At 35.9% G+C, this 16,659-nt stretch overlaps 1 protein-coding gene across 1 annotated transcript in view; it reads right to left on the reverse strand.

Annotated features, from left to right (window-relative positions):
• The window catches only part of VAV3 (vav guanine nucleotide exchange factor 3), a 148,344-nt gene that overhangs the window by 20,281 nt on the left and 111,404 nt on the right, over positions 1 to 16,659 (reverse strand). The window contains exons 20-22 of the mRNA XM_077785484.1: positions 7,980 to 8,116; positions 4,301 to 4,366; positions 730 to 764 (exon numbers count right to left, since the gene is read on the reverse strand). Coding sequence (XP_077641610.1) covers positions 730 to 764; positions 4,301 to 4,366; positions 7,980 to 8,116 — 238 coding nt within the window. The remainder of the gene's footprint in view (positions 1 to 729; positions 765 to 4,300; positions 4,367 to 7,979; positions 8,117 to 16,659) is intronic.

The raw sequence follows: 16,659 nt of genomic DNA on the forward strand, positions 1-16,659 counted from the left end.
CATTTTACTGGGCTTGTTATGAAAAGTCAATATTTGTTTAGATTTGATCCTAATTTCACTTTTGGCAAGTTAAGAGGAAGTTAGAACTCATGTCTAAATGGCAAGGCATAAAATCAGTGAAAAAGCACAAGTGATGCTTACTCTGCTCTCTCAGAATCACTATGTCTTTTCTGAGTTGTGGGAAAGAGTTCACACACTTCATAAACCCCAGAGCAGTAGTGGCTGCAGTTTTGATACACCATCTTCTTCACAACACCTTCAATATTCATCTAATCCAACCATCAACCTTGCACCACCATAAACACCCCTAAACCATATCCCCAGATGCCACCTGTATCTCTACACCTTCAATTTTGATGGGTTTTTTTAAGGAAATGCAGAATTATTCATGATATAAGATGTATTTAACATTATTCCTTCCTTTATTCACTCAACATGTAAGATATACTTCCATGCTTCATATTAAAATCATCTCTTATTGTTCTATTTCAGACCTCTGGGACTAAGGCTGTACAACCACAGACTTGTAAACAAAACATCACAATCTTTAAGCATTTTATGATATCAGAAATGCTTTTAGGCAACACATGGTATTGCTTTCCCAAACAATTACCGTCTTCTTCTGAAGCCTAGAAAGGTTAAACCAATAAAATTTAAATTGTAGTAAACACAGTTGCTTTCTGTGACTGCTTTATTCAGAGATTCTTGTAAGACAAGACAGAGACTTACCACAGCTGTGACGAGTAGTCTACTGGCTTAGGAACCTAGGATATCAAAATATACAGAAAATGAGGATCAAGATATTTTTTTCTAAAACAAAAAGTGGATTGATTTAACTGTCAATATCTAGGTGATCTAATTTGTCTACAAGTCTATTTTCTTTAAAGGAAGTTATAATAAAGGACAAATATTCCCTATCATTCTGAAAGTAATACAAAATATTTTAAGCTCTTTTCTTCTGTGACAGTTTGTTTTGGGCATTTTTACTTCACAGAACTGTTCAAAGCTTTTCTGACAGTGCCTATATTCAAATTACATACACACAATAGCTCAGTGCTCTGCATCGTAGAAAAGTGCACTGAAATATGCAACCAATTTACAGTAATGCATAAAATTCATTTCATGTATTCTGACTGTATGGACTGTCTACTGGAAATATGGTCTATAATCTTCAGAGAGACCTGAGGATATTCACCAACTTAGACCACATGACATCATTCATTCCTTTGTATTTGACTTGGGCAATTGTTATACTGTACCTCGCTAAGCATGTAATTTGATTCTCAAATTAAATTTTAAAATTAAACTGCAATCAGTTTGCAAAATGGATGTTATATGTACACAAACATATGCACAGATAATGTTTATTCATGCACAAAATGCACAGTATCATCTCCCTTTAGTGTGTGACAACTCAGTATTACCCTACTCTTCTAAAACAATGTATGAAAATACACAGTGCTGAAAAATGGATTTTAGTGAAAGGTTAACATAAATCTCACACGCTTGTAACTTAAGGTCACATATTCTTAGGTAAGCACATATATTTTGGTTTTTATCCTTCAAGTAAAACCAATAAAAGTTTTATTTTCTGAACTCTAATAGGGAAGAAATTACAGTAACATTCTTCTCACAGTTTTTTATTCATGATATATGGAATGTCACCAAAAGAGACTTTCCAAAACAAATCCAGTCAGGAAATTATTATTGTAAATGCCTATAAGCTTAAATTGATTGAATTGCAATCAATTACAACTCCCACTGTCTTGACCTCAGGTATCAGCTAAGATCTCTATCAACTCTCTAGACTTGACCTTGAAATAAACTTCAATGTGGAACACATTGAAGTTCTCTGGCATAAAACCAGGCTCACGTGTTTGCCTTGCATAGCAGTAAATCTAAACAGGTATTAAACAGTCCTTTAGTCTATTCTTGAGAGAGAAAAAGGAAACATGCATTATCCCAAACAGTGTAGACAAAGGGCTCTTTCCACAGCAGCATCTGCAGTGCTGGCAGCACGTGAAGCCCTCCGGAGTGGAGGGCACCCAGGAGAGCCAGGGGAGCACTGGCCTTCCCCATCCCTGCAGATACTGATGGTATCACTCTGCTTCTAATGGGGAGACCTGCCAGAAAGTTAACAGACTATGACAATTCCTAAGAGAAATCTTTTAGTGGATCAACCAAATTGCACACTTCAAGTCCACAATTTCAAAAATTACCACGTTTTTACATGTTGCAAGATACTCTTAAATATTTCTAATTTATTTGAATATTTCTGGTAGTGCTAATAAAGTGGATATAAAAATTCAAAGATGGTATAAGTCCATCCTTCAGTTCACTTAAATGATAGATGAGTAGTTGCTTTTGTAAATTTTGAAAGGACAAATATATTCATATAACAAGTGTGTGGTTCATTGGCACAAAGAAGGATAAAATCAAATGTTATTTCAGAAGCTCTTGGCTCGTACTGTGCTATGTATCTAATGCCTCTACAGAAATTAGAAAAATGGAGGAATGCTAGGAAGAAACAGATATTACTCATATAGTGCATAAAATGTCTGCTGACATATACTACTTATTTTAAAGGGGGAAAAAATTGTTTATAGGGACATCTGTGAAAAGTCTGGAATATAGATATTCTGGAGCTCAGCAGTTTTTCATTCAATATTCATTCCTAAAGTCTTATGATATATGGATTTTATGCTGTTTCTGGGCACTTTTATATCAGATGGTTGTAAAGACTGTTAGACTTAATAATAACAGTAAAAGTTATAGTATGTTTAAAACCTGATTGATGTTTCAGTATCTTTAACTGCATCATTTATCATAATAAGATGTTTATATTTTATCCTTCCAAGTTAACAGTGGTGAAGCATCAATTCATCTTTTTGTTCTGATCATGATACCAGTTGGTAACACTTCATGAATAGTATTTATTCATTCTGTAAAACTGTGTTATTTTCAATACTCCTCTAAATAGTGATTTTAAATTTAGCAGAAAGCTTTAACATTAGAAAGAGACCTACATAACATGCCAGCAGCATTTTCTTAACTTCAGATATTACACTGACAGTGCTTTTAAAGTACATTGGTGATTCCTAAAAGTACTGCTACAGTTGGGGTCAATGACTACACAATGACTGATGGGGTCACTACAAGTGACATCATGGCATGGGAAATCCACCCTTGAACAATAAGCAAGGGTGGGAAATTCACAAATTTAACAATAAGCAAAGTGTGGAGGGACAAAAGCTATATTCACACAACAATTTCATCTTTATTTCAGATTTGTCCCCAACTAACACAACTTGTACCTACAAATAGCATTCCACTTCAAACGAAATCCTGGAAATACAGGGTATTAAAGATGTCGTATGGTATTTTAATGTACTTTTACTCCTTAGGATCTCATGCAAACTTGTTCTGGAAACAAAGGCACAATAAGCCCCAAAGACATATCAAAATGCAGCTACTAAGAGCTGATCTCCACCTACTTATAAAAGCCATTGAAGTTGCATATCTTGATTGCTGTAACAAAACCAATTCTATTAATAAGTCAAACTGTTGAGAATCAGGTTAGAGTAAGTTAAAACTACCTTAAAGCAAAGTAAGGAATAGGATGCATTACTGGGTTTATGGGTTTTTACCAATCCTCAGCCAAGGAAGGCAGTAATCTGATGCACAGTGTTACAGAAGGCAGAGAAGGAACAAGTGCATAGTATATTAATACAGCATTACATCTGTAAAACTCTTGAGTACATATTATAAAATTATTTTTCTTATTACTTTCACAAACTTTTCTATATTGAGAAGATTCTTGCACGAAATAAAAACAGGTAAGAACATAAAGAAAAAAGAAAATTTTTCAAGCAGTCATAATTCAAAGTTTGATATTAGTTTTACAATTTTTAAACTTACTAGCTAGGCTGTAATCCCTCTCTCTAACCCAAAGTGACTGGGGAATAGATTAGCACTCTCACCTTTCTGCTGGGGAAGGAATAAAGTGGACTTTCACATAAAATGTATTTGATCTACAGTCTGGAAACTCTTCAGACAGTTCGATTTATTAATATTCCCAAAAGTTAAACCTGCTTATCAAACTTGTTTTCTTGACATGCCCTACTTACATCCAATAACCAAAGTATTAGAACTCTCTACTTTAAGCAATACTGAACCCACCATGAAAGCACCAAGGAACTAGAAACATATTATTTTTGCAAGGTAAAATTAATCTTGATGAACTAATGAACTGGACAGTTTTCCTGTAAAGTGGCAAACAGGAGTAAATAATTCTACTTACACATGGACTAGGTTTTACTGCATCACTTGGGAAGAATCCAAGCTCTCCTGTTGTTAGATTTCTTCCCTAAAAAAAAAAAAAAATCCATTTTTGAGACATAATTGGGATTAACAGTAAATAATAACACATGCCCAGGAATTTAGGATAATAAATATATCCAAGAGTTTTTAAAATAAAATGCTATTCTAATAAAGTGTTGCTCAATATGTCTGTGGGTTTTCTTTTTGTTTTGTTGGGGTTTTAATATAATTAAGTAATAATTATAACTGATATACCTGAAAGCTCTGAGAGATGAGAGGCAAGAAGGGAGCTCTGAGGCTGAGCTGTGATTCCCAGCTCTGTCAATGTCTGCCAGTGTCTGATATCTTCATTAATGTTAATTATCTCCTTTCAAGTTACATCCTCCTCAGCTGGTATTCTACAGAAAGCTGCCACCCTGCAACCTTACAGATCCCCAAAATGACTGCACCAGTGTGCAGCAGTGGTTGCAGCACCTGAGAGGCCAAACTCCAGTGGGAGCTCAGCGCTCGTGATCCAGCAGCCAATTCAGACACCACGCTGAGCACTTCCCTAAGCGATGCACGGCGTCAGTGGCTACCGACTGGGCAGGGGAATACCAACAGAATTACAGATGACTCCCTGACTATCATATACTGACATGCTGGAGGTGCATCCACACAATGGAGAGACCAGGGCAGAAATGCATCCAGCACAGCCTGAACTGAGCCTTTCCTGCCCTCCCAGAGTGGCAGGAGCACCAATTTACTCCAGCTTCTAAGCACCAAAAGTGACCTATTCCTAGTAATATTTGGCAGTGAACACACATTTTAGAGTAGAACAGAGCACATACCTAAATTCCTGAACAGAGATTCATAAAATGAAGGCATCAGAATGTGTATTTAGACAAAGAAAGGATTTAACTGATTTTTTAAAAATTTTTTAACCTCCATTAAATGTAATACACTGACTGTAAATACAATATACTCTCAGCATTTGGCAATGAGATTAAGTATGAGTACTTTATAAGCATTAAAATCATGCAAATTACACTTCCTTTTTATTTTGATGGCCTACCTGCAACATAAAAAATTTTAAAAGGGAAAAACCCTCATAAACACACATGAAATTTCTTCAGGGTTTCAGTTCATTTTGTTTCTGTAACAGTAAATGTGTAATTCTACCATAACACCACCACAGAAAATAGAACTCAGAAAATTCAATAAAGTGGAGCTGCATGTAAAAAAATAACAAGGGTTTATGAAAAAATAAAAACATTCTTTGATTGGTGCTATCCTAAGCACAGTAAGTGAATGCACCATTCTCCATAGAAGATCACTATGTAATTCATCACACACAGTAGCTACCACCTTAACCAAAAATACTGAGAAGTGCAGAGGCAGCAGAGGAGAGGCAAAATCACACAGCCAGTATTTAAGCTAAAAGTTCTTTATACCAGAGATATTTTAAAAAATAATTCTGTGCAAACAAGTGACAATCTCACAGATTTGAACCTGTGTTCAGCAAAGCTTCCTTACTCCCTTTCACATCATCTGCTTGAATACAGGTTACCCTTTGTATCCGTATATTCTATTTACTCCTGAAACACAAATCCCTCTCGTGTACAGACCTAATTCTAAGCACAGCTCTGAAACAGTCTGCCATCCAAGTGACACTTTTTTTCAATACTAATCCTACCTGAATAGCAAATGGTACTGCACTCAATAAGACCAGCCACTGAACAAAACATATTCATGTCTATCAAGACATGTTTGACCGCACTTCAGCTACAGCTCAAGCACTGCTTAGTAACCTGTATTATTTACTTCCTGTGCTGTAAAAAAATGAAAAAGTTTTACTGAAATCACACATACTTATCTATTACAATCATTTGAATTTCTAAATGGTCAGCTTAGAAAGCCATTGTAATATTAGTCTAGAGGGTCAGCTGTAAATTACCCTAAAAATCTTCTGAATAATTAAATATTTTAATATAAATTGCATTTTGCAGGCTCTTTCTTAATATGCATTTTAAAATGTAGATGTCATTAAAAGACTCAGAAAAATCTGTCTTAAGCAGTCTGTGACAAGAGAGAAAAAAATTCCTGAATGATGCTAATGGAGATGACAATTTCCATTAGGATTCAAATCTATTACTAAGGCTTCTAGGGAAAAGCCTAACGCACTTTCTGGTTTCTGCGAGTTAAACACAATGAGATTCTAGCTAAATTCTTTAGCATGATAATCACAAACAACCTCTAAGACAATTTCCAGTAAATTGAGTTGACAGATGTGTATGAACATGGCAATAGAATCAGTCCCACGCGGTAGTGGTAATTTTGGCTTGTACTAATTGTATTAGTCAGATGATTACCTTTTAGCCAGTCCTAAGTCAAGAGCAGGTTTAAATGCTCCTCCAGATCAGAATTCTAGACCTTGCAGAACCAAGTCTTACATACAAAACTACACAGGCCAAACTGTCATTTGAAAATATTTCTTTTTAGTGATGCAAAATACCCATGGTCTGCTAATTAACAGGTTGGGGGGGTTTGGAAGGGAATTGGTTGGTTTTTTGGGTTTGGAGGATTTTTTAGCAGGGGGTAAGGTGGTTTGGTTACACCTATTTTATTTTTTTTCAATAGATAAAGTAATTCTATTGTTTATTACTTCCCCCCAGTAAATGTTCAGAATGATACAGTGACATAGGAAGTGTTCTCTGAGCCAGTCCTGAAGAGTTTGAAGAAGATTCCATCCTAACTGTAGCTAGAAAAACAAAAGCCAAAACAAACAAGTATGACATAACTCATGAAGTAGACCAGGCAGTTTTTGTATTATAGTCATTACCTTATTATAGCTTTAAAAAGAAAAAAAGAAAAAAGGAAAAAAAAATAGTAGAAAATCAGGAATATCAGGAAGATCAACACAGGAACAGCAATTCAAGAAGACAGATGTTTTCCCCTTGTTGTTCCATTAATCTCCTAATAGTTCTTCTATTTAGCTCTATTTCCATGTATCCAATAATACAAATAATTCAGAACAATAAAGAAAAATGAGGCATTTTAATGCATTTACTGTTGAAGTGCATGCAAATCAGCATTTTCAACATTTATAGTTCTCATTTAAGAAGACATTTTCATAACAAAAGTAGTGATGTGAATCACGTGACAGCAAATTTGCCATCAATAGAATATACTTTTCCTATGTATATAAAAAACCCCTATCCTTAACTGACTTGAGCCAGCATCAAGGCGTTTAGGTGTGGTTCTGTTTTGCAGAGCTATTTTTCTCCCCTATAAATCTAATATTCACTGACTGGGTTTTGTCAACAAAGCTTTTACTTATGCTGTGTAGAGAACCAGACACTGAAAATTCAAAAACTTTGCTTTTTGTGCCAAACACTCTCCTTAACTCTTATAATTTCACAAGGATTGCCACCAAGGTCATGTTCTTGCACATTTATTCACCAGGACTTTTACTTTAAGGTTTCAAGAATGAAGATTTAAACCATATAGGAACTAGTGGCAATTTAAAAGCAGAATTCTTTGTATTAGGCATTTATTTGGATAAATCACAAGGAATCTAGTTCTTCTTGTTCAAAAAAGGAAAAAAGGAGAGCAATATATCAATAAGAAGTTGATATCTGGACAAACAGAATACAGCCATTAGCTAAATGATACAGTACCTGCCAAAATAAGCTGTGTGCATCTCCTCTAATAAGTTCAATAGTGTCCCCAATCTGAATATGCAATGGTGGCCCATCTTGTGCTGCTGGCTGTGGGATTCCACTGTAGTTCCGAATTACTTGCATTTTTGGTAAACCTGAAAAAAACATAAAAAAAAAAAAAAAAACCAAAAAAAAAAAAAAAAAAAAAAAAACACCAGAAAAAAATCCCAAAAGTCAGAATCCATTTTTACTTAATGACAATCTACAGAATCTGGAAACCGTGAGAGCAACCGAGCAAAGAAACACTATGATTTTAGCAGGTATATGACTAAGGCACTACAAAATAGAAATAATTACTTTGGAAAGTATCCCCTTTCTTCTTGAGGTGAAGTTGATTTCATGCCTACGGAGACTCTTCCCTGTACATGTGCACCCCTGGCTCTGCATAGGGTTCAAATATTAAGGCTATCTGTATAGTTTAAGGCAAAGATTTCAATGAATTGGCATTAAAGACACCAATATGGATAATCTCATCTGCTTTAGAGTGCTATTACCAAAAACCTACGGCTGATGTGAACACGGCCAGGAGAGTCAGGATCACAACTCTTTTACATTTCTCACAACACTTTTTCTTGCTTTTAAATTTTCATGCTATGACACGATTTCTGGGTGCCTGTAGCAAAGCCTGGATCAATTGAAGGTTTCATTTCCAAGACAAGAACTCTAGATGCACACTAGTCCTTCCACATCAATACTGACTGCATCATAGACAACTAAGCTGTGTTGGGGATTTTTTTTTTTTAAGGGAGCAACCCACTTCTGTCTGCTTGTACAACTTAAAGCACTGTTCAAGAATCCTCCTCAGGCATGTATCAAATGGGGGGGGGGACGGGGGTCAATCCCCATATCTTCAGTCAGGAGATAAAACTGTGGATACTGCAACCCCATGTTCTAATAACTTTAAAAGCTTTTACAAAAAAAAACCCTCAACATTTTAAGCATTATGGACAGCTAGGTTATTGCATTCAGAGTGTGCTCTGGTACTACAAGAATACTTGAAACAAAGCAAAGCACTACACACTCCATAACAAATATATTAAAGACTTACAGGCTTTTAGAAAAAACTTTTTGCACTCTATTTCTGCCAAGGAAAGCATTTTTTCACAACAGAGCTATTTTTAATTATTCTCCCTCTATCTTTAAAAGAAAACTATAGAATAATTTTTCTGGTTTTAACTAAACATGATTTTCAAAATCATTATCATTAAGTGGGTATATAAATTTCAAATCTTAACTAGACAGTTTTTGGTTAAGTAAGAGTTTTATAAGAATATATATTAATAATTGCAGATAAGAATGACAGGCTGCAAAGTCAATGTCGCTGGACAGCCATATCCAACATGTTTCTTGCTGGAAGGTCATAATTTATTTAATTGTAACAACAAAGGATCAGCAGGCCCACAGAAGACTTATTTCTGTTGCAAGATCACTACTGTAATTTAGGTGGCAACAAACACAAATATCCATGGTCGCCTCTAAATTGTATGAAACATGAAAGAGATCATCTTCCATAATTACTACTCTCTGTATTAATGAATAAATACTAATCCTAAGTGCTGATGAAACAACATTAAGCAAAGTAATACCAGCTTTTACATTACTCAACCCAAATTACACCTCAACTTTTACTGTTTCTGCAAGTTACCTGGCATACTTAGAATGAGCACCTAATTATTACTAAGCCCTTATTCCACTTAGGCAAATGCCAGACATTACTTTGTTTCTAAACTGAAGGCTTTAAGCTTTCATATACTGATCCAGCACCAACAAATGCTCCATGCTCTGCATGGCAAACAGAAGTAATGCTGCATACAAGTGTCAAGTGAAAGCTGACAACCTTGTCCTAAGGGAAGGACACCCTCCCATCAGAATCTGAATTATAGTCCTGCATATGTGATGAACAAACCTGTAAGCAGGTACTCATCTAAGAGAAATACATGGAAGTCAAAACAAATGCACAAAAAATTTTTCACATTATAAAACCATATATTTGGTGATTTAGTTTATCACATTACTAGTGTGCAGATACAATAAACTTAAAATCCCACCCCTGGATTGAGCTCATCAGAATATGCTCAGGAAATAATAATGTACTTTTCAATTAGGATCCTGATGTTTTTTTAATATATTATAATGCTTAAGTTATTAATCATAAACATGAATAAAAGTACTTTTGGTTTATATCCCACTGGTAATTATGATTATTGGTATCTCTGAAAACCAGGGCAAGATAACTATGGAAAAAAGGAGAAATTGTGCTGTGTCAACTAGTAGAACTATTCAAAAGGTAACACAAAATTAATCCTGTTAAAACACACCATATTCAGAAAACTTGTGTATAATTCAGTATTCTTAATTCTGTAAAATCCTATGGCAATTTTTATTCTAGAGTTACCTTGGCAGATACAATGTTGGATTTGATCTAATGCCTCTTGACATCACTAGAAATAATCCTATCATTTAAATAGGCTTCTGGGTTATGGCCTTAATGGAGTTTATTATCTAGCTTCAGAACCCTCCTTAAAACTTGTTTGCTGCAATGCCTACAGAAACCGTGGTAACTACAGTGCTCATTTGCTTGCTATAGCTGGTCTCTACTATGGTGACACACAAATCTCATTTTTCTACTGCAATTCTACCACCTATTTTATCCAATTGTTGTCTTTGGCCTACTTAGGAGTTCTTTGTGTTCAGTTTTGCCACTGCTGTGAATACTCACTGCCTAGCACAATGTACGTGCACTACCACCACACTCGCATAAACCAGCACCTGGAGCAACTGGGATGTAGGGCCAGGGTTCCAGAATACTGCAACAATATACAGTAATCACTGACACTGCAATGTTGTTCTTTCATTCAGACACTTCTGCAATGAGAGTACGTGCTAGCTTCAAGGCCATGGATAAAAAATGCATGGATGAACAAGGGAAATGGTATTTTGGTGCTAATTACGTTAGCACACATTAGACTTGACTCAGATTCTGAAATGCACTTAATAGCTCCAAGTAAAACAATTGAAGGTAAATTCACTCTCCAACAACAGGAGTGTCTGAGTCACTGAGGGCCATATTCATTTTAATATCACTAACAACACACATGCACACATAGCCTGTATCAATCAAAGATATAAAAGCAGTGAGTGCATAACTAACAGGTTTTGCTGTGCATAACTAATAGGTTTTGCTAGTTCTATGAAAATATCAAAAGGACTTATCCTTGTCATATAATTTTAAACTTTTTTTAAAAAAATCGGTTTTTCAGGAACAAAAGACTAAATGAAATCTTTGAATCATCAATGAAAAACAAGTACATATAGCTAAATTATAGTAGTTATATAGTACATACAATAGCTAAAGGTTCATGGCTCAGTGTTCTCACAGAACTTCCTTTAGATCACCATTAAGCATGGAAAAACTAAATGGCATACAGAAAAAATAATAAATTGAGGGAAAGAGTCAAGAAGCTCCAAATAGAATGCTTAACTTCCTTTTCAGCATGCAATTAAAGATTTGGTTATAGTAGCTCAGAAAGAGTTTAGTAGATCAACACTGTGCTGGTGGACATTTAATTGGGCAGAAATTGGTCAGCCCTCACCTCCTAACATATACCAAGGACAAACACTGGGGTTTGATGCATCCAGACCTGGTTGATGCATCATTAATGCTCCAACCATCTCAAGCAATCTATGAGTTTAACAAGCTTACCCTAAAACACATCTGTTTGTTCCAATTGTTCATTCTAGAATTCTATACTCTTGAGCATTTACAATTGTGCTGGCTTTGGCTGGGGTAGTTTTCTTCAGAAAAGGCAGTATGAGGCTACCTATGGTTTAAATTTGTGCTGAAAACAGGATTTGCTTGCACAATGTCAAGGTCTTTTCTGCATCTTGTACCACCCTGTCAGTAAGCTGGGGGTGCACAAGAAGCTGAGAGGGGACCTGGCTGGGACAGCTGGCCCCAGCTGACAAAGGGATAAACCATTCCCTATGACTTCATGCTCAGGATATAAAGTGGGTGAATGAGGAGGAAGAAGGGATGTTTGGAGTGATGGCATTTGTTTTGCCAAGTCACCATTACTCCTGCTTTCCTTGGATGGCTGCACAACAGACTGGCCAAAGAACATGGTGAATGAAATCTCTCTTTTGCTCTATTTGTGTGTGCAGATTTTGTTTCAGCTGTTAAACTGTCCTTATCTCAACCCCAAACTAAGGAGTTTTCTTGCCTAAGTGTTTTGTTCCTGGCTGGGGTTAAACCACAACAAGAATCTTCTACTTTTCAGTGTAAATCAGTTCACGGCCAACTCATATCCATTTAGGAACAGAAGCCTGCATAGTTCTTTTCTTTGTCTGCTTTTATTTTCATACTACAGTTAAAGAGCAATCATACCCCTATTAACCTTCATTTTGCTAGGCTAAACAAGCCAAGTTCTTTGAGCTTCCTCTCATAAGAGACCAATTCCTTTGAGGCAGTACACCAGCTGCTTTACAGAAGTTCAGACAGGCAAGATCTAGGATATTTTCCTTGTCGTTCTTGACATTTCATTTTTAATTGGCACATGGATTCATAACAAATATACTCATTAAGAATCCTGAAGACTTGCAGTAATTCAATAATGTAGAGAAGAAAAAGTAGTATTCCACAGAAACCTGAAATGCTTTAGAGTGTAATTATGGATTATTTGTGACAGAAACAGTATAGAACATCTATGCATTAATTATTGAAATGTGAAATATGTTAAGCATTTAGAGACACTGCCATTGCAATGTACAAAGCTGCAGTACTGACAGTATCTGACAACTGCAGAAACATATCTCTCACAAAAATGTTACTCATTAACAAATTAAAAAGAAGGTGAAATTCCAACACAAACAAGGTCAGGATTTCATCTCTATGCTATCATTAATGTTAAAAATCCCATTGGTTTCCCTTAATCAGATTTCCACATGAAAGTTTTTTATCAGGAAACTTTCTAATTTAGAGATACAAAAGACCCTGGTAGTTTCCAACATTGAAGTAAAAAACCAACTTATCCAGTTATGACACCAATAAATAACTAAAGTTTACTTCACTTGAAAACCAGGAAAAAAACCCAGATTCCTAAAAAAGTCCTCATAGCCAGGCTCTGGGTCACAAAACTAACATAAATTGAACTTGTAGCTCATGAGAAGAACAGAAAGCACAATAGGATCAACATATATATGGTACCAATTAGGTTACATTATAGAAAAATAATACCTTTCATAAATCATACCATGCATTTAAGTATCTCATCAGGCAATTATGAGTCAAGGAAGGAGGCTACAATTTAGAATTAACATAGTACATAATAAGTTAGAATATCCACTATATATGAAACCAAAAAAAAATGAGTAAACTACTTGTATCCCTTACAGCAGCTCTGCATTTCTAAACAACACTGAATGACCCTCAGTTTCATGCAGAGACTCAAAAATGTTATTTTTTGCTAACAATATGCATAATGCACACCCTAATATGACCTCTATCTGTCAAAATTGATTCCAGCATCTGTTATTTCCAAGCAAAGCAAAATGTGGTTTACGCTTTGGGCAGGGATCATTCTAACATACAAAATAATGACTCAGCATATAGGAGGGCAGGGTTCAAAGGTGAATTTGTGGATAAACTTTATATTACTACCAGAAAGGCATGAAACAACTTTGTCTGCATCAGACATCCCTTCTTAGTTAAATTGAAGACTTTCTTTTTCTCTGTGAAACATTTATCCTAGTCACCAATATTTATAACCTGACTGAAAAATACCCCCACTAATGCAATGGAATGAAGCCACCTGACTTCATAAGGTTTTGAATCTTTAACAGAATTTTAGACTATCTGACAAGGTCCTATCCTGATGTTTCCAGAATCTCAAGAAAACAATATTGCCTTTCATATAGGAAATCACATGAAGGCTCACCAGTTCTGTCATTTCCTTCATCACAACAGCATTTTGAGTGTCTGTTTGGAACCTCTGAACTTCTTCTGATCCTTTTTAGTTTATATCCTTGCAGCTACTAACATAGGAAATGCAGTTCTGCTAAGAAACAAGCTGACATTTAGTGATTGATAAGCCTTCCATAGTAAAGACCAGGAGGAATATTCCACCTGAAATCTCTGAGCAGATACATTTCCATACATCTTCACACTCCAACTAGGAAGCAAGGGCTAAGTAACTCATGGCAATGTCTTACAGGATTAAATGTCTGAACTGTAGCCCAGTCACAGGTAATTTTAACAGCAGAAATTAAACAGACACAGGCAAAGGGAAACTCATATTGAAAGAAAAAAAAATATTATTTACACCATGGTAAGTAAAATTACACTTTGAAGGCTTCTGATCAAGAAGCATTACTGTAAATAATAAAGTAACAAGGATTTATGATAAAAAGAGAAAAACAGATGGGTTGATAAGGACAGCAGTGTGAAGAACAGGTGGAACTGTTATACCCACAATCTGAGCATCCATGACACAAAATCACCAGCTTTGACACAATTTTTGGCAACATCATCCAGGTCCAACACTAATATTAAAAGCTAGTTAAAGGAAAGCTCTAATCTGAGCATGGGCTATATGAAAACAAAGTCCTTTGTCCTCTGTACATTCTTCCAATCAGCTCTGCTACCTTCATTGTTAAAGAATCCTGTTCATTTTATTGCAGAATAAACCATAAACTTGGTTCTTCTCTCTTGCATTTATCAGGAGAGCTACTTCCCAACTCCTCATCAGTGTCATCTATCTCCACAACCAGTGGAATCAATGGCTTTGTTACTCCCAAGGCAAAACTTGTCTAGAAGGCTTCTCAGCTGGTGAGGACACATGAGGAAACCAACACTACTAATCACTTTTAAAAACCCACTTACATTCAGTTTCTGAGGCAGTCTATTAATGCCTCAAAAGAGACTTGATTAGGGTGGGATTTCTTAACTTTTAGGCCAAGTACTTATAACACAAAGTACAGAACTCACATACATGGAAAATGCCAGCACAGTATATTAAGAGCACTCTTCAGGGTGGCAGTGATTTAAATAATTACCATTGGACAAAATTAACACAATAAGTACACATACCTCAAAGAAGAGATTTTAATTGAACTTTAAATTCTCCCAGTTTTAAGTCATTGTTTTTGTATGTCATTGTAATTAAAAGTTCTAATCTTAGATACTGCTTTTAAGCCTTACATTCATAAAATCATAGAATTAGTTTAGTTGGAAGGAACTTTAATGATCATCTCATTGCAACCTTCCTGCCATGGGCAGAGACACTTTCCTTTGGAGCAGGTTGCTCCAAGCCCCATCCAGTTTGGCCCTGAACATTTCCAGGGATGGGGCATCCACAGGTTCTCTGAACAACCTGTGCCAGGGCCTCACCACCCTCACAGTGAAGAACTGCTTCCTAAGCACACTTTCCTCCTTCCAGTTTAAAGGCAAGGTGGCTGAAATTCTGACAGAGCCTGGGACTCAGGAATATTCCACTTGCCTTCTCTTTAACTGCTTTGCCTTTGTGTACTGCTCAATTAAGTCTCACTACTGGCATATGATTAACCACAACTCTGGAGTTTGCCACGTAATTTTGAAGTCAAAAAACTACACAAGGCTGATTATTAAAACGCTTATCAGCTACCAAAAGCCTTAAGTCAACTGTTAAGTTTCTTCTTATAGAAGTAAAGCAGCACTTTCTTCCAAACAGAAAACTTGCAAGCACTGGGGCAACATGGGGGAAGGATGTAGGGAGAGCAAAATGATCTTCACTATCTCAAAATTCAGGTGACAAACCACTCCACTCCAAACCACATCTGATAAACATTCACATTTCTCTTCCATCAAAATGGAAGATTTAAGGACTGTCAGAAGATATGTCCTCCAGAACATATACAACTACTGGAAAAAAACATTTTTTTCACAGTCCTAGCCATGCTTTCTGTCACTGTCCTCCCTCTCTTCTAACAACTGTTTCTTTCCTAAAAACCTTACTGAAACAGGATTTGGGGTTCCCTCAGTCCTTTATTACCTGTCAAATCTACCTTTTTCAAAGACTCAATTTTTCCACCATTTCTCCTTAATGCTGCATATAGAAACTGTATCCTTGGCAGAGACCTCTGCAAAAATGGTCAACCATCAACCAAAATGAAGATGTGTGGGAGGAAAAAAATCTGTCTGCTAACAGTCTGATCAACAACTTGTTATGAGAAACAGAAAAACACCACAACTCAGGAAGTCCTTGTGCTTCCCCAGGTTTTGTAGATCTGATCATTAGCAAAAAAAATCCTGATAAGTGGTTATATCTTCATTTTCTAGTTAAGATCCACACAAAACTTGGAACTTCATTGCAGATCATAGTGGGAGTTAATTGCAAGGAAAATAAACAAGACTAGCAATGTTATTCAATTACAAGGCTGCTTTTTGAAAATTTATGAGTTCTGTTACATTTCTACACATTTATTTGTTTTTATATTACAGCAGTTTTTTTCTACTTAAAGACTGATGCATAGACAAATGGGCATCTTCCCCTGCTCTGAACATCAGTATGTGGCTTCATCCAAAGGCTTTTATCAGCAAAGATTTTTTTGAGGATAACTATGCTTAGTGACAATATGAGCAACATTAATTAAATTAGCAGCATGG

Source organism: Lonchura striata, chromosome 9 (genome assembly GCF_046129695.1).
Source record: "Lonchura striata isolate bLonStr1 chromosome 9, bLonStr1.mat, whole genome shotgun sequence".
NCBI lineage: Eukaryota > Metazoa > Chordata > Aves > Passeriformes > Estrildidae > Lonchura > Lonchura striata.